General features: G+C 32.7%; 1 protein-coding gene across 1 annotated transcript; it reads left to right on the top strand.

Moving 5' to 3' along the window:
• Positions 1-1,936: 1,936 nt before the first annotated feature.
• Positions 1,937-15,664, top strand: LOC124541681. Its single transcript, XM_047119612.1, has 9 exons — positions 1,937-2,074; positions 3,053-3,180; positions 4,590-4,717; positions 5,969-6,009; positions 9,017-9,097; positions 9,225-9,288; positions 12,859-12,995; positions 14,450-14,539; positions 15,527-15,664. Exons 1-9 carry the CDS (start codon positions 1,937-1,939, stop codon positions 15,662-15,664), a joined length of 945 nt encoding a protein of 314 aa, XP_046975568.1.
• Positions 15,665-20,387: the final 4,723 nt, after the last annotated feature.

Raw genomic sequence — 20,387 nt, 5'->3', positions numbered from 1 at the left:
AGTCCAGGTTGGAACGATTTTTCTAAGCTATAGTCGGTAGAGAGCTCATTTGACGAAAAGTGATTACTACCACCCAGGGACATCTTCAACGCCAAGACGCTTCTAGATGCATTGCCGGCCTTTAAGAAACTCTTTTTTAACGGTTCACAAGTCGAATCGGTCGTGAAAAACCGCTATTAAAAGCGGATTCCACATGGTTGTTGTACGAAGCAGAAACTTTTCGGTCGTGTTGGATTTGTTGTCCCCGGATTATGAAAGTTAGGGAATAGTGCACCTGTTTTTATGCACACTGTTATGTTATGTTTTTCGTAGTTGGCTGGTCTCTCTCAAGTTTGACTGCGGTGGCCGAAATCTCTCTTTTTTATGGTATAGGTTGGCGGACGAGCATATGGGCCACCTGATGGTAAGTGGTCAGCACCACCCATAGACGTGAAGCTGTAAGAAATATTAACTATTCCTTACATCGTCAATGTGCCACCAACCTTGGTAACTAAGATGTAATGTCCCTTGTGCCTGTAGTTACACTGGCTCACTCACCCTTCAAACCGGAACACAACAATACTGAGTACTGTTATTTGGCGGTAGAATAACTGATGAGTGGGTGGTACCTACCCAGACGAGCTTGCACAAAGCGCTACCACCAAGTGTCTCTAAATATATTGTCCCAATATATTAACAAGATCCTTTCAATATTATTTGTGATTTTTAACTCTTCTGACGTGTAATATTTATATTGCAAATATTAAATTGTCCATACTACATATTTAATATTTACTTCGTTCTTACCTCTTGCGCCATTGTCGACTTCTCTCCTAGCACAACCTATAAGAGGGTAAATAGGAATTTTAGTAATTTCTTAAAAAGGAGAATATACTTTAAAAATATATCTACCAGCGCTTTTAAATATAAAATGATTCTCCTGCGTAGATATGGCAGAGAACTCAATAGTTGCTCTTCTTAAACATTTGAAATATAAAGTTTTATCTCTATTCCTTTACATATATCCTATCTGAAACCGAATCGAAGGGGTCAACATGAAAGAGCATTTATAATATGACTATAGAATAAATTTACGCCCAAATAGAAAGACTTTTTCTTTCCTTCTTCAAAGTCGATTAAGAAGTAGTATTCCTTATAAAAATCAAACATATTCGTGGTCAAATTGTTGTATCAGCGTATTGTGCATGTAAGTTCTATCATTAATAATGATCCTTCAGAAAAATCCTTTAGACAAAGTTTCATACTGTTAAATACGATTGTATTTAAATCGTAACTCTAAAATAACTTAAAAATATTGTTTTACTTTAATTTCAAATTAAGAATTACTTCTCTTGAAAAGATTTCATCAGCAACGGCTATGATTTTTCGAATGAAACTTTTTAATATCCCGTAATAAGCCGAATATGGAAATCCGCTGGCAAAGAGACATGACGAAGTTTTTAATAGTTGGAACGGTCTGTTTATACAATTTTCAAACATTGTAGCGTACTGGGCTGTCCGCCAACGCAGCAAAAAGTTATTAGCTTATTTTTGTAATGCTGTTCTATTTAAATGCAAAAACAATTTGAGCAATTTCAGACGCTGTTTTTGAAACCGATGTAAAGTATAAACAAATCTGTTCATATAGTCACGGTGGTTGATCTTTGTATATTATCTATTTATAATAAAAACTTATTCAATCGATTACTAAACCTGTTTAAATTTAAATGTGCACATTAAAAAAATATAAAATTTTAATAACAATTTAATTGTTTATTTTCCAAATATAGAGAAACTATGAAGATCTAAAAAATAATAATCTGATTGATATAGAAAATAATATCGGCAGAATAATCTGATACTTCTGCCTATTTCGAATTGGATAAATTAAAAATCATAAACATCAATCAAAATAATATCAGATTGATTTTTCAAATTGTCCAATTTAAATTTAATAATGGACGATACGTTAGGATTTGAAGAAAGTAGTAAGAAGTCTTCCACGGAATGGCAATTAGGAGTCCAGAGCGATATATCGCTGGCTGCCAGCTCGAATACGCAAACAATCCAACAGGATCTTTATGTGATACCACAGGTATTTAATTACGTTTTATTCGAATTATACAATACAATATACTTACTTGGTGGTAGGGCTTTATATAAGCTCGGGCGTTGTACTACTGCCAAACAATAGTACTCAGTATTGTTGTGTTCCGGTTTGAAGAGTGACTGAGCCAGTGTAACTACAGGCACAAGGGATATAACCTGTTAGTTCTCGAGGTTGGTGGCGCAGTGACGATGTAAGCAATAGTTAATATTTCTTACAGCCTCAATGTCTATTGGTGATGGTGACCTCTTACCATCAGGTGGCCTATATAATCGTACGCCAACCTATTCCATAAAAAAAAAACAATTACTATCCTTATTCAGACATCTCAAAATAAAGAAATTTTATTAAGTTAGATACAAATATAATTTTTATTGCTTCTTAAATTGATGAGACAGCTGTCAAATATATAATTGTTTAAGCTGTGGGATCTGTCCGGCTTTAAAAAATATTAGGTATTTTGTTCAAGAATTTCTCAGTAACGACTCAGAGTTTCAAAGTTAGTAGTGTTTCCTAAAGTCAATCCGGTCGTATACGATATCACACACGCACACACACACAGACGCCCACACTCAGGTACACACACGCACACACACACACATACTGTAACACAAACACACACACACACATACACACACGCACGCACACGCGCACACGCACATACATTTTCACACGTATTGTAGACTATTTAAAACAGCCTGTAAATTTCCCAATGTGGGTTGGTGGATACACATGTGGCAGAATTTCTATGAAAGATTCCTCACGATATTATCGAGTTATCCTGCTCCGCTGAGCACAAGATGAATTAAACCCAAATTAAGTATATAAAAATTCAGTGGCCTAGGCTTAACATGAAGCCGCAATCATCAGTTAAGATGCACGCATTCTAACCACAGGGCCATCTCGGCTCCGACTGCTATAACATAGACTGTTTACTAAATATTAAATAATACTTTATCATCACAGACTGAGGAAAAGTCACTTAGGCCGACAATTGACGCGACTTGGATGGAAAAGCTATCGTTTTACCGTTGTTACACGTCCACTGTGAGCAAAATTGAATTACTGTGTATGCAACAGAACAGTGTGAACAGGTCTGTATAAAGTTAAACAAGTTGATATATTACAATAACTTTTATATGATGACCTCCGTGGTCGAGTAGTGTTTTACACCGGTTTTCAAGGCCACTCTGACGTCCCGGGTTCGATTCCCGAGCGAGTCGATGTAGAAAGTTTATTACTTTTATAAGTTGTCTCGGTGTTTGTGGTACCGTCATTACTTCTAATTTTCCATAACACAAGTGCTTTAGCCATTTTCATTGGGATCAGAGTAATGTATGTGTTGTTGTCCAATATTGATTTATTTATTTGTTTATTTTTTATATGGCTTAGAATATATTATTATTTTTGCTATAAATTTGAAGAAAAATATTATCTCATCGAGATGAAAGCTCCAAAACGAGAGTAACCATCGGATAACTTTGGAACGAATTCACTTTCTCTATATATTATCTACTATATGGTTGAGGACGACCAAGGAAACGATGGATGGATTGTGTGAAAGACGATATGGTTAGAAAGAATGTTACTTGTGAGATGACGTCTGGCAGAGAAGTATGGAAGGAGAAGACATGCTGCGCCGACCCCGAATAAAATTGGGATAAGGGCAGGAGGATGACGTTGATGATATATATTATCTACTATTAGTCACCCGATCGATTTGCTCGCGTTTCAGGGTGTTATTTGTCATATCCCAGTTCTTTGATTCATAGCAAATTTCATTAAAATCAAATCATTAAAGCGACAGGCAGACAGACAGATAAAGTTACTTTCACGTTAATAATATTAATATAGATTAAGTAACAGACTGTGAAATAAATCAGCAACGATTAAGAATAATTAAAAGGCAAGATTAAATAATATTATATTGAACCGTATGCCACAGAAAGAGACAGAGATAATTAGAAAGAGAGGGAAAGTTCGCCTGAAGGAAGCATGACACTTTTTCCTGTGGCACGATTTCTGCCAGTTCACTGTACTGTATTCTTTTATCATCTTAATACTCAGCAATGCTTTTATTACAAATGACAATATAAATAATCTTTCTGTATATCGTATATATCGTATATATGTATCGTATGTATGTATCGTATGTTATATGGCTGATTTAGTGGATTCATTCAAATTTCATACTTTTGGTAGCTATTTTATGAGGTTATAGGATAGATTTAGAGTCAGATACTCTGAGGTCCAAATTTGAGATGGCCAATAATTTATAATTGAAAACATGAATATTAAAATAAAATTGAATTTATGTCGAAAATATTTATGTTCAGATTGCCATTACATAAATTGAATGTGCATGTTAGTGCACACATGAAATTGTGCACTACAATATTTCCTGCGTTGCTTGATTATCTCAATGATCATTTATGCAAACCCATTTAACTTAGACTGTAAGTTGTTATTTATAATTTTCACCCATATTGTAAACAATTTACAGATTTTTCTGGTTTTACATATTCAACGTGTTATGCAAAAGCTTACCAATGGCCTACGTCTATATTTTTCTGAGTACATATTCTCCGGATCATCATTTTTTTCTTCCGAAAATGGTACCAATATGCTACGGTGAGTTATATATTATAGAATGAATATAACAATAAATTTAAGTGTTTAAGTTCAAATACTGCTTCAAAAACGTTGGAATGATAATAATTTTACAGATTATTTTGTTGGCTTAACATAACTATAAAAATATTTACAGGGCTTAACGTAATATTTGTGATCACTGGCATTTTCGAAATATTCATCTTACTAAATAATACATCCCTCTACATACTATTTATAGTAGCAGGGTTGATGCACAAGATGCCGTGGAATAGGTAACAGAATGAAAATACTAAACAACATTCCATCTTTGGAAGGATTTTAGGAACTATAATTTTTCAGATGTTTGAATACTACCATGGAGTTTGACGGTGGTATATTCACTTGTTACAATTTATCAGAATTCGCAAAGAAAGTGAGCGATACAAATATAACATATGAAGGATACTACTACTCTACCTCGTCGAAGGAAAATATATCGTTTGCTCAAATTGAGTACTTTGAGTACGTGTTTTTCTATTTGGTTTTAGATTTACTTGGTGGTAAGGTTCTTTGTGTGTGTGTGTGTGTGTGTGTGTGTGTGTGTGTGTGTTCTTCCGCCAAACCGTAACATTTAGTAGTCGTGTATCGAATTGAAAGGTGACGCAGCCATACTATCTTACTTCCCAAGACACTATAGCTATCACCTAATGTCCATGGGTGGTGAAGACTGCTTACCTTAAAGTGCTACATTTACCCCTTTAAAATAGAAATATGCAATGAACATTATACTACCAATCAAATTAAATAATTGAATTATTATACTCGTATATATATGTAGATACCACTTTCTTATAAAATTGTACATTTAGATCAAAATTAACTTAACAGTTGATATACAAAATAACAGCTTTTAATTAATTATCAAGATCTTCTTTTACGGAAAAGTAAACATATTTTAAAGTTTGATTATAAGTTTTATAATAATAATTTTTGAGTTTCGATATGTGTATCCCAGTAGAGGAGGACACAACTTAAATGTAACATTGGCAAAATTTGTAAAATAGACGAAATACTATTCAAAATCTTCAATATTTATCTATTTGTTATCCGAAAATGATCTTTACGCCAAATTAAGTCGCCAAATTGACGAATGATAGTTCTGTTTTAATTGCCAATGCTACATTTAATTTTTGATAATGATATTTGTTTATAGTTATTTCCTTAACACCGTGACTGAGGGCCAGCACCATCAACAATTCATATTAATGGCTTTTATGTGGATTTTTGTAGGACTCAGCTACAACTATCTCTTTAACAATCTCGTTTGGAAGGTGAGTATTTTTACTAATGGAAATGTTCGGAATATCTTTCGGCTAAAATAATAACGAATCTCCCGTTCCATTTTGGATTAGAAAAAATAATATCCATTAGTTCGGCGTTCTTCGTTGTTGTGGTCCCCAGTGTAAGCTGGCTCGAGCCAATAAAAAAATGTTTTTGAGTTTTCTGTCGATATGCTTTTAGTTAGCCCTGAGCCTAAATTATTTTCAATCGTGTTTAATATACCCATCTCATTCGATTATAAGGATGAAACAAATTGGGCACAACTGTTTTTGCTTACAATCTTGTGATCATTAATAAAAACTGTGAAGATGACTTGTATTACTGTACCTATTGACTTCCAGGCAGGATATATTAATTTAAATAATTGTTATAACTAACATGACTGTATTTTTTTAAATATTGAAAAAGAGTAACTACTGAGTTTCTTGCCGGTTCTTCTTCACTTAATTGTTAAATGACGATTCAAAAGTGCTTGTAAAAGCCCACTTGAATAAAGTTTATTTTGATTAAGAATGGCCCAGGTAACCAAAATTAGTCACGGAAAATAAAGTACATGAAATTTATAACATTTTAAAAATATTTCCGTAAATTGTTATTAAGAAAAGGCCTTAATATCTCTAATAGTGTTTACTTTTATCACCGATGCCCAAAAAAGGAGCCTAATGTTTTCAGGATTCAGGTATGTAAATTTATGCCACCATAACTTTTAAATGCCTAAACGGATTTGGATGAAAGGGTTTTATTATAATCCCCACTGTAGGGAGTTTTTTTTTACATTTCCGTTTTGTTGCTTGTGTTTCATAGCTTTCGACAGCATTTCATTTTATTGATAGTTTTTATCGTAAAAAATCCTTAAATCTATGGAGACTTGTCTTGTTTTGCGTAATAGATGTTTCTGGCAGAAGTATATACATAGCTTTACATTGGTAATGGTTATTAAAATGGTACGTCTTTCTTTCTTTTGTCTGTAATAAAGTATACTAATATTTACTTTATCATTGCAGATATTACACTATACACACTTAGCGCTCATCAGTATGTTCATAATGATATTTATACACTTAGTAATAGTGTACGAAGACTCAAATATTCAAACAGTCGAAACACACGATGAAGATCATCGAAGGTATTTAATGGTAAGATAAAGCTTCATTCTTTGAATTAAAAATTGATTTGGATAATTGTGATGTTACAAGCTAGTGCCCATAGATGGTGCTGATTTATTAAATCATTTTTGGATAGATGTTCGTCAACGGATATTTATAGCGTAGAACAATTATTGTATTACTGTCCCGCCCAGTGACGCTGTAGAGGCCACTCTGGCCAACAGCTACGGTCCAATCGAAAAAAAAATGTTTTACTGAATTATTGTTAATTTGTTGCTTGCTTTGTTGTTGCTATAATATAATATTTATTTTCATTTCCCTAATTGATTCTCTGATAATATTAAATTACTGTCACTCAGTACAAACCAATATAATGAATTCTTCAACATGCATAAAAATAAATATTATACAGATATTTCTTTTCCACTATTTTAAACATATGCCATAATGTCTTAAAAGTCACCTAAAAATGTAAATATTATTTTTGTAATTACTATTTTTATTACCATTACCATTTTCATGATTCCCAAAATGACTTCCAACATGTCTTGAGATTACAAGGTTTTAATACATTTTTTTGCTTTTAACAATATCATTATATAAATATTTTGACATTTATTATTATTTTACGTTAATGATTAACCGAGCATATCAAAATTAAAAAAATAAGATACGTAATTAGTATAACCTCTTTGTATATTTAAATTAAAACCTAAATAACTGGTTAGGAGTTTTGTAATCGTTAAATACATTCCGAATGGCGTTAATGTCACTTAAGAGGGAATCGGTGCATCGTAAAAAAACTTTACTACAGTCACTCGTAGCTTAATTAGTAGACCATGCAAGGCACAATGCTTAAAGCAAACATTTTAATTCATTGCATAATTACAGGTTTCATTTCGAAATTCAAATAATTTGTGGATTATGCTTTTTATATATTTTATTGTTGAATTATATAAAACCTTTTTATAAATAGCACTTTTCTTTAGATATATATACGCGGTAGCGTGTCAAGCCAAGTTCATATTAGTAACAATAATGACTTCTTCGTTGGTTAGTATATAGATTTGAAAATTCTGGGGTCGTGAATTCAAACTCCAAGTTAGGCCTGTAGAAGTCATTGTGTTTTTAGCTGAGGAAATTACTTAAGATTTTAAGTTCATATATAATACACATTTTAAAGATTGCTTGGACTTCTGAACTCTTTCCGGTCGTGTTAGTTTTCTATCTTATGAAATCCTGAGTAAAAAATACATATAAGTACATAATAATATATATAAAGTATACATATAGTCGCTACTGAAGTCGGATGGAAGGACATAATCAGCAATTCAAGTAATTACAAAATGCTTTCTAACAAATTGTATAATCAATATAAGTAACTAAATTTTATTGAGAATTATTATATCCATCCATGCATCCATCAGCCCATTTCCGTCCACTGCTGGACATAGGCCTCTTCAATTGCACGCCACTGAGATCGTTCTTGGGCTACACGCATCCAGCTCCTGCCAGCCGTCTTGCGTAAGTCGTCACACCACCGTGCCCGAGGATGTCCTACACTACGTTTGCCGAGACGCGGTCTCCACTCTAGAACACGTTTCCCCTAACGGTTATCGGTTCTGCGACAAATATGGCCAGCCCACTGCCACTTCAGCTTACTAATCTGGTGGGCTATGTCGATGACTTTGGTTCTCTGGCGGATCGCCTCATTTCTGATGCGATCCCGCAGAGAAAAACCGAGCATAGCCCTTTCCATAGCACGCTAATTATTAAATAATAATAATTTAATTTAATTAAATACTAATTATTATATAATAATCACAAATAAGACATTTTTATTTTCTTAAAGAATATAAGTGTAATTAATAGCTATTTAATTGATTTTTAGAACGCTGATTTTGACTTGTTAGCAGAATCAATGACAGCGCCTCCGATAGCTCATATTGTGAGCGCTAGAAGCAAAAATGAGGTACTTAATTTTTTTCATACTAAAATGTGTTGTAACATAAGAACTTTAGTGAGTTTAGGCTAGCATGCCAATAGATGTTTCACACAAATACTTTAGAAAGATAAATCAATCAATGTATATATTACAGATTAAGCCAAGTCGAAACAGCGCTGTTATAATAACATCAAATGCCGTTTATTATTTATTTCGAGCTCTGACGACGTATTTGATGAAAAAATATTGTGAAAATCACATAAAAGCTACGATTATTTACTGGAATTACGGTAAATATATTGCAAAATATTTGTAAATACTTTACATTCTGATATATTTTTAATAAATATTTTTTGATCTACGTTCAAAATGATTATCTTGTACCCAATCTTTAACACAATCAATGTAACTACATATAAAAAAATCATATAAATTTTCGCCGTGAGAGAAACTATAGATGCAAAGTAAAAAAAATAAGATATAAGGCTTTCCAATAAAAATATCTCATTTAATATATTACCTAAATCAAATTAATTATACTATACTATACAATTTGATTAAACTATATGTATGATTATGTTATGTATAAATTAATTAAATCAATTGAATTACACATAATAATATAATCATCGGTTAATTGATATGTTTGTAAATACGCAATGAGCTGTTTAATAACTTTGGTTTTTGGATTTGATTGGGAATTATATTCATTGATGTATTTTATTGTCATTGACAATAAGATAATTCCCTAATGTTGCCTCAAAATGAAACGTCTGAAATCTATATAGAAGTTTAATTATTTACGTTGACATAAGCTCTTTTGTAGATTGGCGTATGTTGAAAATCAGAACCAAGAATAATTAAAAGATATAAAAGTTTCTTGTTCAGTTTCAGGGGTCACGATAAAGTGGCTAATATATTGCGGATTCTATCTCAAGCAAGCGCAACTTGTGTTAATGTATTTTTGTTTAAACCAAACTCAAACTCAAACTCAAATAAGTTTATTCAATACAGAAGCATTACACTTTCTTATTGATGGTCATTTGAAACACTACCGCCGGTTCGGAAAAGAAAATACCCTGACCTGAGAAGAACCGGCGAAAGAAACTCAGCGGGTTTTTTTTTTGTTTGTCTCATATATTATATCAATAAACAATTTAATATGAGATGAAATAGCCAGGAGGCGATCGTTTCATTCCCAAGCTGCTATCAATTTGCTATTGCTATCAATCATAAACTCATTAATTGTATAATAACCTTTTGCACACAAGCGTTCCTTAATATATTTTTTTAATTTGGCAACTGAGGCATTTTGAACGCTTTCTGGGATCCTGTTGTAAAACCGTATACATTGCCCCACAAAGGAGTTACTGACTCTATGTAGTCCAGTAACAGGAGTAACAACTTTGTGTTTGTTCCTTGTACCAATGTTATGAGTATCACATTTTCTCATGAAATCATTAATATTTTTTCGTACATACATAACATTACAGAATATATATTGAGAAGCAACAGTCAATATCTTGATTTCTTTAAATTTATTCCTTAACGATTCTTTAGCTCCTAGGTTACAGATTGCGCGAATAGCCCTCTTCTGTAGCACAAATATGGTATGGATAGCGGCTGCGTTGCCCCACATCACAATACCGTATGACATTATACTATGAAAGTAACTGAAATATACTAAGCGAGCCGTATCAACATCGGTACATAATCTAATTTTTTTAACCGCGAATGCCGCAGACCTCAGTCTACTCGCCAATCCGTTAATATGGGGGCCCCATTGCAACTTGGCATCAACAGTGAGGCCAAGAAACTCAGCAGATTCAATTGGATCCATCGATTCCCCGTTGATGATTACATCGGCTTTTACATTTTGTAAATTTGGTGTACTAAATTTCACAATTTTAGTTTTATTATTATTTAGTCTAAGATTATTTACTCTAAACCAATGTACTATATCAGCTACATATATTACAAACATCTAAAGCTGTGAAAGAACCTCCAAAACCTATTTTTATTAGGAGAGGATATCTCTTTTTACTAGTCAGACTTTAATATAATATAATAATTATATAGTAACAGCGGTATTTTTAATTAAAATTTTGTTATTTATTGTAGGTAGCGGTTCAATATTTTATTTCTGGCCAATGTACTTCGCAACATTGTACTTGGGTGACTTTTTCGTCATAATTTTCTTTGCCCTTAACGGCATCGTGGATAGCTGTACATTTGTAAGTATTTCATTTATTTTATCCTATTTTACCAGCGAACCGACCGCGCACGGATGCAATGGTAATACTAAATAAAGTAGAAATTATATAAATTACCAGTCTTTCTTTACTACATTGTAAACACCAACTACATACAAAAACCATCCCTTAAAAACTACATCAACATACATATTGACAGACAGAGAAAAGCGACTTTGTTTTATACTATGTAACGGAATGATGATTCAAGACCGATGCTAACTCAGAGTTTCAATGTGATGTAACGTCTGTTTCAACCACAAGCTGACTTACGCAAAATTAACAACTTTGATCTTGAACTGACGCGATATCATTGGTCAAGATCTTTAATAATCAATAATATTCAGAATATATTCGCGAAAAAATATCTACAGCTATAGAATTAAATGTAGGTAAAGTGGCTATTGGAAAGTTTATAAAAGTAACAAAGTGATTGTATTGTGTTATATGTTGATTGAAGATATATTAATCAATAACTGTAATGTTTGTAGTGCATAATACACCACAGCTATTATTGTACCAATACGCATGGAATATGCAAATGTATTCCTTCTGCGATTGGATTAGGGTTTAGTTATTAATAAATTAATTCCAATATATGGTAATAACCAAGTATTTACTTTAATAGTAAAAAAATATATCGAGGTAGCCTGGCCGATAAAAATTGAAAATATTAACTAAAATAATGGGTTCGGACAAAAACCACATGTCATTCAACTTGCTGTTGAACTGATTAGTAAAAAGGCTAGGCTGTTAATTGAATGGCTAATTACGGCTGCGACACAGACTAGTATATTCTAGTGAACAGTATAGTAAAATAAACTCCAAATCTTTCTCTTAAAAGGAAAGACATTTCCCAACTGAGCAGTGGGTCATTCAACAACTATTATTGTAGACTTTATTTTCAATAGCATAAGGACTGTTTTTGTTTTGATTCCCTTTAGTTTCACTAAATGAAACATGTCTTATTTTCGTGTTCACCTGTTTCAGTTTATTACTTTTCGTTGTTTGGTAGAAGCTATTGTGTGTGAGTGGACGTGGATTAAACCCTGGTGTGTGATAGTCGCGATATGGATTGCTGCTGTTTTTGAATTCTGTAAAACTGACGGAACTGTAATTATATTCTTTGTTGGTTTTAATGTTACTTTTAGTTAATATAGCTTTCTAGATAAATTACTTATACGAAACTGATATTGATAATGCGTGTATTATTACGCAATTAAAGAATATAAAAATAATCAGAATGCGATTTGAGAATGAATAATTGCATCTAAAAAACTATAATATTTCCGGCTAGACCAGTTGCAACTCTTCAACGTCTTCTCTTAACTATAATATGCATTTATAATCTGTGCAAACGCCTTAAGATTCTTTGGAGTAACTTTGCTTATTGATGAAAACTACATAAAAATCCATTACTTAGTTCAAAAGAAACGTATTAACGACGGCGATATGTTTTTACTATAAAGAGATGATTTGACGTTTAATTTTTATTTCAGTTTTCAGAAAATTCCTTCATATTCTGGACAGCCTCATCAACCCTGGCGGAAGTGATCGTATTATTTTGGGTATATCCAATGGGTCGGTTGATTGACGATATCACTTTTCACTATGGGATGTTTCCAACAAAATTAAGAGTTTGGAGTTTTATGATAGTGCCCGTATTTTATTTAGTACGTATTAAAATTATGCTTAGTTAATTATACTATGATGTTAAGAGCTATTTAAAGCTTTGGATGGAGAGATACTAGACAGCCAAGATATAGCTACCAGCTGATGATGCCCTTCTGAATGATTTTGGACATAGCTGCTTATCTCAAGAAAGACTTGCCAACTACATAGCGATATACATGTCATATTGCATGTGTGTGCGCAAACGAAAACATGTGTGCAGTATTTGCTGTTTTCCTCTCACAATTTGAAGGCACAGGAAATCCAACTCAACTGAACGAGATCATGAGCAAGAACTATTTTATGTACTTTCCAAGACACACTACACACTTTCAACATCCAGATTGCTACTAAGATTCTGTCCGTAAAAAATATCAATTCAGTCAGGATCGATCCTGCGTTTTTCAATTATATTATAATATTTTTTGTCACCATTAGGAAGCAACCATACCCAGAATTATTATAAGTTATACTTATTTTACTACGATCACAAACGGAATTGCCATTTGTCAGTAATAGAATAACAAAGCTCGTTTTTTTGTTTCAGATAAAGACATACGTCATCATCTCGAGATTTAACATCGTTCGAAACGAAAATGATAATTTCAGGTCACAACACAATACAAGATCGACATTCTTGTATCAATCGATATTGTTTTCTGTGTTTGCAATATACGCTTTTTATCGCATTACTATCAAACAAAAAAAGGTAATTAAGAATAATTACGTGAACTATAATATAGCTGAGATGGGCGAGTGGTTAGAATACGTGCATCTTAACCGATGATTGCGGGTTCCAACCCAGGTAAGCGCCACTGAATATTCATGTGGTTAATTTGTGTTTATAATTCATCTCCTAATCGGCAGTGAAGGAAAACATCGGGAGGAAACCTACATGTGTATAATTTCATAGAAATTCTGCCACATGTGTATTCCACCAAACGACATTGGAACATCGTGGTGGAATATGTTCCAAAATCTTCTCCTCAAAGGGAGAGGAGGGCTTAGCCCGGCAGTGGGGAATTTACAGGCTGTTGTTGTTGTTGTACGTGAACTATTCAAGCATTCTTAAATGTAAGATATATATATTTTTAAATGATTATAAATACACTTGGTGCTTCTATAGTCAAGCAGCAATACCAACTGTATTAGAGACGTACTTAATAATTTAATTCTCAAGTTCAGTCTTGCGTTGGTACTGTAAAATATATTAAAAGATTAACTATTAATATTTCTTACTGAGCCAACGTTCATGTCCAATCATGATCACTTACTACACTTACTACACACTGACTTAACACAAAAAATATTATCGAATGGATTTGTGGTTGATAGCCCTTAAAAATACCATTTAATCAAATTGATTTCGTTTTACAAATAAGTAGCAATCTGAAAATTTATTTGATCATTATTTTTGAAAAAAATGAAATGTTTATTTTACGAAAAATTATTTCAGAGTTGGACAAATTTATTTAAACCAGCACCGGAATGGGGCCCAAAGGATTTCAATAGTCGACAGCTTAGGAAACAATTTGACACTCGTGAGGTGATATATAAATATACTTTTTTATACAGATAAGTTTCGTGAGAAATAATTTTGATGCATAAAGAAAACTTATGTAAAAACTCACACGTTTTTTATGATGGGACTTATATTTAACCCTTGAATACTTGGTGGTATGGCTTTGTGGTAGCCCGTCTGGGTAGGTGCCACCCACTCATCAGTAATTCTTCCGCCAAATAACAGTACACAGTATTGTTGTGTTCCGGTTTGAAGGGTGAGTGAGCCAGTGTAACTACAGGCACAAGGGACATAACATCTTAGTTCCCAAGGTTGGTGGCACATTGACGATGTAAAGAATAGTTAATATTTCTTACAGCATCATTGTCTATGGGGATGGTGACCACTTACCATCAGGTGACCCATATACTCGTCCGCCAACCTATACCATAAAAAATGGTTATTGTGCTTATATTTTGTAAAGACAAATCCGATACTAACACGATGACGACAACTACGTATGTACTTTTGATTCTTTTACTCACCTAAGTAGAGGGACTACCATCGGCCATAGACATCTACAACATCGCAGGCCTTGCAGGTGCGAGGTCTAAGAACAATGAGTAGGTTCTTTTATTTAAAGATCCCAAGTTATATCATTCCGTAAAATCCTCCAGTTAAGTAGCTTCCACAGAGTAGTTTTGAAAAACAGAGAATATCTTAAATAATCTTATCAATCATCTTAAATATACTTCGTGGTAGGGCTTTGTGCATGCCCGTCTGGGTAGGTACCACCCACTCATCAGTTAATCTACCGCCAAATAACAGTACTCAGTATTGTTGTGTTCCGAATTGAAGGGTGGATGAGCCACTGTAACTACAGGCATAAAGGACATAACATCTTAGTTGCTAAGGTTGGTGGCACATTGATGATGTAAGGAATAGTTAATATGTCTCATAGCATCATTGTCTATGGGTAAAATGTATTTTTGTATCAGATAATTTTCATGTCATATTTTTTTAACATTTCAGTACATAGGTTCGCAAGCACCAAGACCTTTGAGCAGATTCCTGATAAGTAAAGCGGAATTGAAATCATACAAACTCGATATTCCTTACGAACCCGTCGTTCGTCGGTCGGTGGTACAAAACGAAAACGAGAAATTGTGAACAATATATCATTATACGATTGAAATAAATTCGAATTTTATTTAATATTTAGCGATGTATATCAATCTTTTTATTATATAACAATTTACATATATTATTATTGATATATTGGGCAAATACGGGAAAACAACTAAAGATACTTATACCAAATTGGTAGTAATGGGAAGTGCTGTAATATCATCGCTCTTAGCCTGTATATGAATGAAATATTTAGAACATAAAGCTCATAACATTCAAGGCTCATAACATTTAAATGGGTAAGACTAAGTTTTTTTTTATATGATAGGTGGCAAACGAGCAGGAGGCTCACCTGATGGCAAGTGACTGCCACCACCCATGGCCATCTACAGCACCAAGGGGCTTGCAGGTGCGTTGCCGAGCTACGCTCTTTTCTTGAAGGTTCCCATGTCGTAACGGTTCGGAAAAACCGCCGGCGAAAGCTGGTTCCACAAAGTGGTTGTGCCAGGCGGAAAATCTCTTATAAATCGCGCTGTTGTGGATTTTCGGACATCGTGGTAGTGCGGGTGAAAATTCTAATTTCGACGAGATGTCCGAAGGAAAGGATGAAAATCAGCAGCCGGGAGTAATCCGAACAATTCCTCGGAACATTACCCGTGAAAAATTCGGTAGAAGATGCAGAGTTGAGAAGTTTTCTGTATTATTAGGGCATAAATATGTACAACAATAGTTAATATGAGATTCGTTTGAATACGCTAAAATTTGTGTAATTCATATTATGAAATAATATCGAATTGATCTGAAGTAATTATTGATACCAAGGTCGTGGAATCCCTTCTCTAGGCAAAAGTATTTCTTTTCACACCTAAGGTCGATTTTTGACAGTCAATATGCAACTGCCATTCGGTTGCTTAAAGATTTCGAATTTGAAAATCATAAATTGTAATCATTCAGTGTTTCGTAAAAGAATTGAAATTTTTGTTAATTAGTAGTAGAAATAGTAAAGTTCACGTTTTAAAGAGCTTTTTATCACGGAAACCATTAAGTTCTCCGACTTTATCACAAAAAAGGTTAAACGGGTTAGTTGGGATCCGGAATTTCGTTGCCTCTCTTAATTCTTGATTATAATCTGGAATGAAGAAGTAAAATTTTCGGATACTCTGAATGTGTTATTTACATAATATACTGAAATTACTTATTAGTGTTATTAATAATTTATAAAAAATTAAACCGACTTCAAAATTAGAAACAGCTAGTGAACTATAAATGAAAATGTATATCTATATTACTACTAAAACTATTTTAATGAGATTTTACTATTATCTAAGTTTCAACTTAGTAGCTATCTGACATGATATAGACTGAAAATGATCATCTCAATATGACTTTTAGTTTTAGAAAAATCCGAGGACAAACATACAAATATATACTTACGAGCACTCATGCATGAAAGCCTAAATTGATCGATGATCTCAAATAATTCAATTCTAGCAATGTTATATATACATACATTTTGAAGTGATAACCTCCTTTTTTAAGAAGTCGGAAAAAAATGCAATACAAATTCCTTTTTGATCAGATACTGTTAGATTCCAATTTGTTTATTATAAAGAGATAAAATATTTGGAAGCTACAGCCAAGTATTTTATCTCTTTATAATAAACAAATGCCTGTCCTTATCGGTAGACACCAGTCATCCAATATACTGGAAATTAGTTCAGTATTACTGGTTGAGTTCTAGTTTCAAGGATAAATGAGACAGTATAAGATGAGGCGAAAGAAGTTCAGTATAAGTTGTTGAGTCCTAGTCTGAAGAATGAATTTGCCAATATAAGAACAGGTATAAGATACATAACCTACTGTATACAGTTAGAATAAATTTGCCAATATAAGAACTGGCACAAGATACATAACCAAGTTAGCACATTGAAGATGTAAAGAATCGTCATCGGCATGATGATTGTATTGCACCAGCATCGTCTATCGATCGTCGTAATAATTATAAGGTACCCCCATTTATCAACATAATAATAAACTACAAAGAAAAAGTGGACCGTCGCGGTGATAAGGATAAAACTAATATATGTGTTTAATCAATAACATATGATTATTTTTAATCACTCAAAAAAAAGGTTTTATTGTAAACCAAATCACAATTAAATATTCGTACAACGAATAAAATCCTAACGAAAAAAAAACGAAGGATGTTTCGTAAAAAACTCATCTTGAAGGAACAATCCTTTTGTAGCCGATATCAATGGCATTCCCCGAAAACCTTCCACTGTGTCAATTTCTAAGTATATTTCTAATAAAATATGATACAATGATGACATGAATGGATTTCTAGAAATGAAATGAAAGCGACTAATTCAATAGAGAAATAATATTGCTTTTCGATCATGATATTTAGGTTACGGTCCTTTTTCAATTATTTGTTTATTCAAAAATTGAGTTATAGAACCTTTTTTGAAGAGTAACTACTGAGTTTCTTGTCGACTTATCTCGGTAGAATCTACTTTCCGAACCGGTGGTAGCTTCACATAATATAAAAAAAGTTGTTAAATGACTAACCGTGCTTGTAAAAGCCTACTTAAATAAAGTATATTTTGGTTTGATTTGATTTAAATAAAGTAGTAAAGTAAAATTCTGTATCCTACCGCTTGGCAATAAATAATACGAACTTTTTGTTTCTAGCCCAAGCAGATTACCTCTTTTTAACCGACTTCAAAAAGGAGGAGGTTATCAATTCGTCTGTATTTTTTTTATGTTTGTTAACTCATAACTTTTCACTGAGTGAACCGATTTTGGTAATTTTGTTTTGTTTGAAAGGTAATGTGGTCCCATTTTAATTATATCCAGTTCTGATAATGGTATCCATATGAAAACGGTATAAGTCTTAAATTTGCATTAGGTATGTGCGCGATAAATAGGTAAATAACTCAAAATTTTACCAACCGATTTTGATAATTCGATTAGAAAAATATTAGACTACTTAAAAGTCGATTTACGATTATATAATGTAGTTATAATTTTGCTATATTTGGATTCTGTTTCAGCCAACCCTACAATATATCTATGAAATAACAATACGGGAATACTTTAAGAAACATGTTTTTTACAAATTACCTTGTATACGATACTGGGTCAATCAAGGGACTCGGTATCGCTTCTTTATTTTGATTGTTGAGGCGCGTGCCCGTGGCCGACACCGGCTCCAAATATAGCAATAATTATTACTACATTATATAATCGTAAATCGACTTTTAAGTAGTCTAATATTTTTCATTTCATCTTACTTAGGAGGACACTAAAAAATGTGTTGAATACGCAATTATTTTTATTACTTTTTAGTGCATTTTTATTACTTTTAATTTGTTTTAAAATAGTATTTTGTTTGAAGTCAGTTTTTCTTTTTGTTAAAATTTTATTTATTATAATAACACTTGAATCTTCACTAAAGCGTGCTATTTCTAATTCAGACCAACACCACTGTTTTGCTTAAATGAAATTGCTTACAGTCGAAGAAAGTACTACAAGAAACTTTTTGGCTAAATTCTGAAGTGCAAACACTAAAACATGAGAGAAGACACGGGCAACGAATAATTACTCATGTTTTGTTTTCTAAAGCACTTGCACAAACTCTTTATTTAAATATTATACAGGCTCACGGTAACACTCTACTTCGCTTAAAACCTCTTTTGTCTCAAATATCATCAACATATATAGAAACTACAGTAATTTGGTCAAGTGAAGAATAACCAACAATAATGTCCTGCCCGGCTAGAAACTACCCAAGCAATTCAGAGTATATTTCACTACGCAGCACCACGGCAGCTTTCGTTTATTCATGGGGTAATATTTTATCTTATACACGCAGGTGACCTCATTATGTTATCCTTTACCGCCGAGCGCCAGATTAATTATAAACACAAATTATCAACCTCGAAACTCAGGTATACAAATAAATTTTGGTATATTTCCTTTGATTTGCGTTGCAAAGAAAATATTTAAATTATAGAAAGTAGTAGTTATTGCTAATGTTAAACAAGTCATAAGTTATAATAATGAGTATGATTAATGAAGATACGAAAATATGTTTATTGTAATTTCAATAGTTCGGGATGGCTAATATAATATAATCGTTTTACAATGATGCTTCAATCTCTCTATCTCTTGTTAGAATGCCACGCTATCGTCCAATTGTTTTCTAAAGACAGCCCAATCATATTTATAATAATAAATAGTGTTACATGCCAGTATTAAATGCTATGCCATATAAAATAATATTAATTACAATTTTACATATTATTGATCAATTAATTACAATAATAATTGTATATAATAAAGTAAATTCAATAGCATAATAATGTGATATAAATTATTATATAAATCAAATATCATAACACCGTATTGAAGGCTAAGGTTACTCTCGTAACATTATATAATTTTTGATATTGATGACATTTTTAAAGAAAACGATTGAAAAGTTTGTGAAGTATGTTTGTAAAGTAAGCACAACAAGTTTGTCTTATAACTATTATAGTTAACGTGTCAATTCAATGCAGTTGATGATTGATAAGGTACTGCATACGGTACACACTGACATAATGATTTTGATAAAATTTACTTATGTATAAACTAGAGACCCACTACTGGGGACGTAAGCTTGATTAAGGGAGAAGCCTTAGAACTATTATATACTCCATCAAACGGCTCCGATGTTGCCAGACATGTAAGTCGCAAATGTGTAACTTACATGCAAGGA

The sequence above is a fragment of the Vanessa cardui genome, chromosome 2, assembly GCF_905220365.1.
Source record: "Vanessa cardui chromosome 2, ilVanCard2.1, whole genome shotgun sequence".
Classification (NCBI taxonomy): domain Eukaryota; kingdom Metazoa; phylum Arthropoda; class Insecta; order Lepidoptera; family Nymphalidae; genus Vanessa; species Vanessa cardui.
Note: the sequence above shows the minus strand (reverse complement) of the source record. Positions and strands in the feature narration are given on the sequence as shown.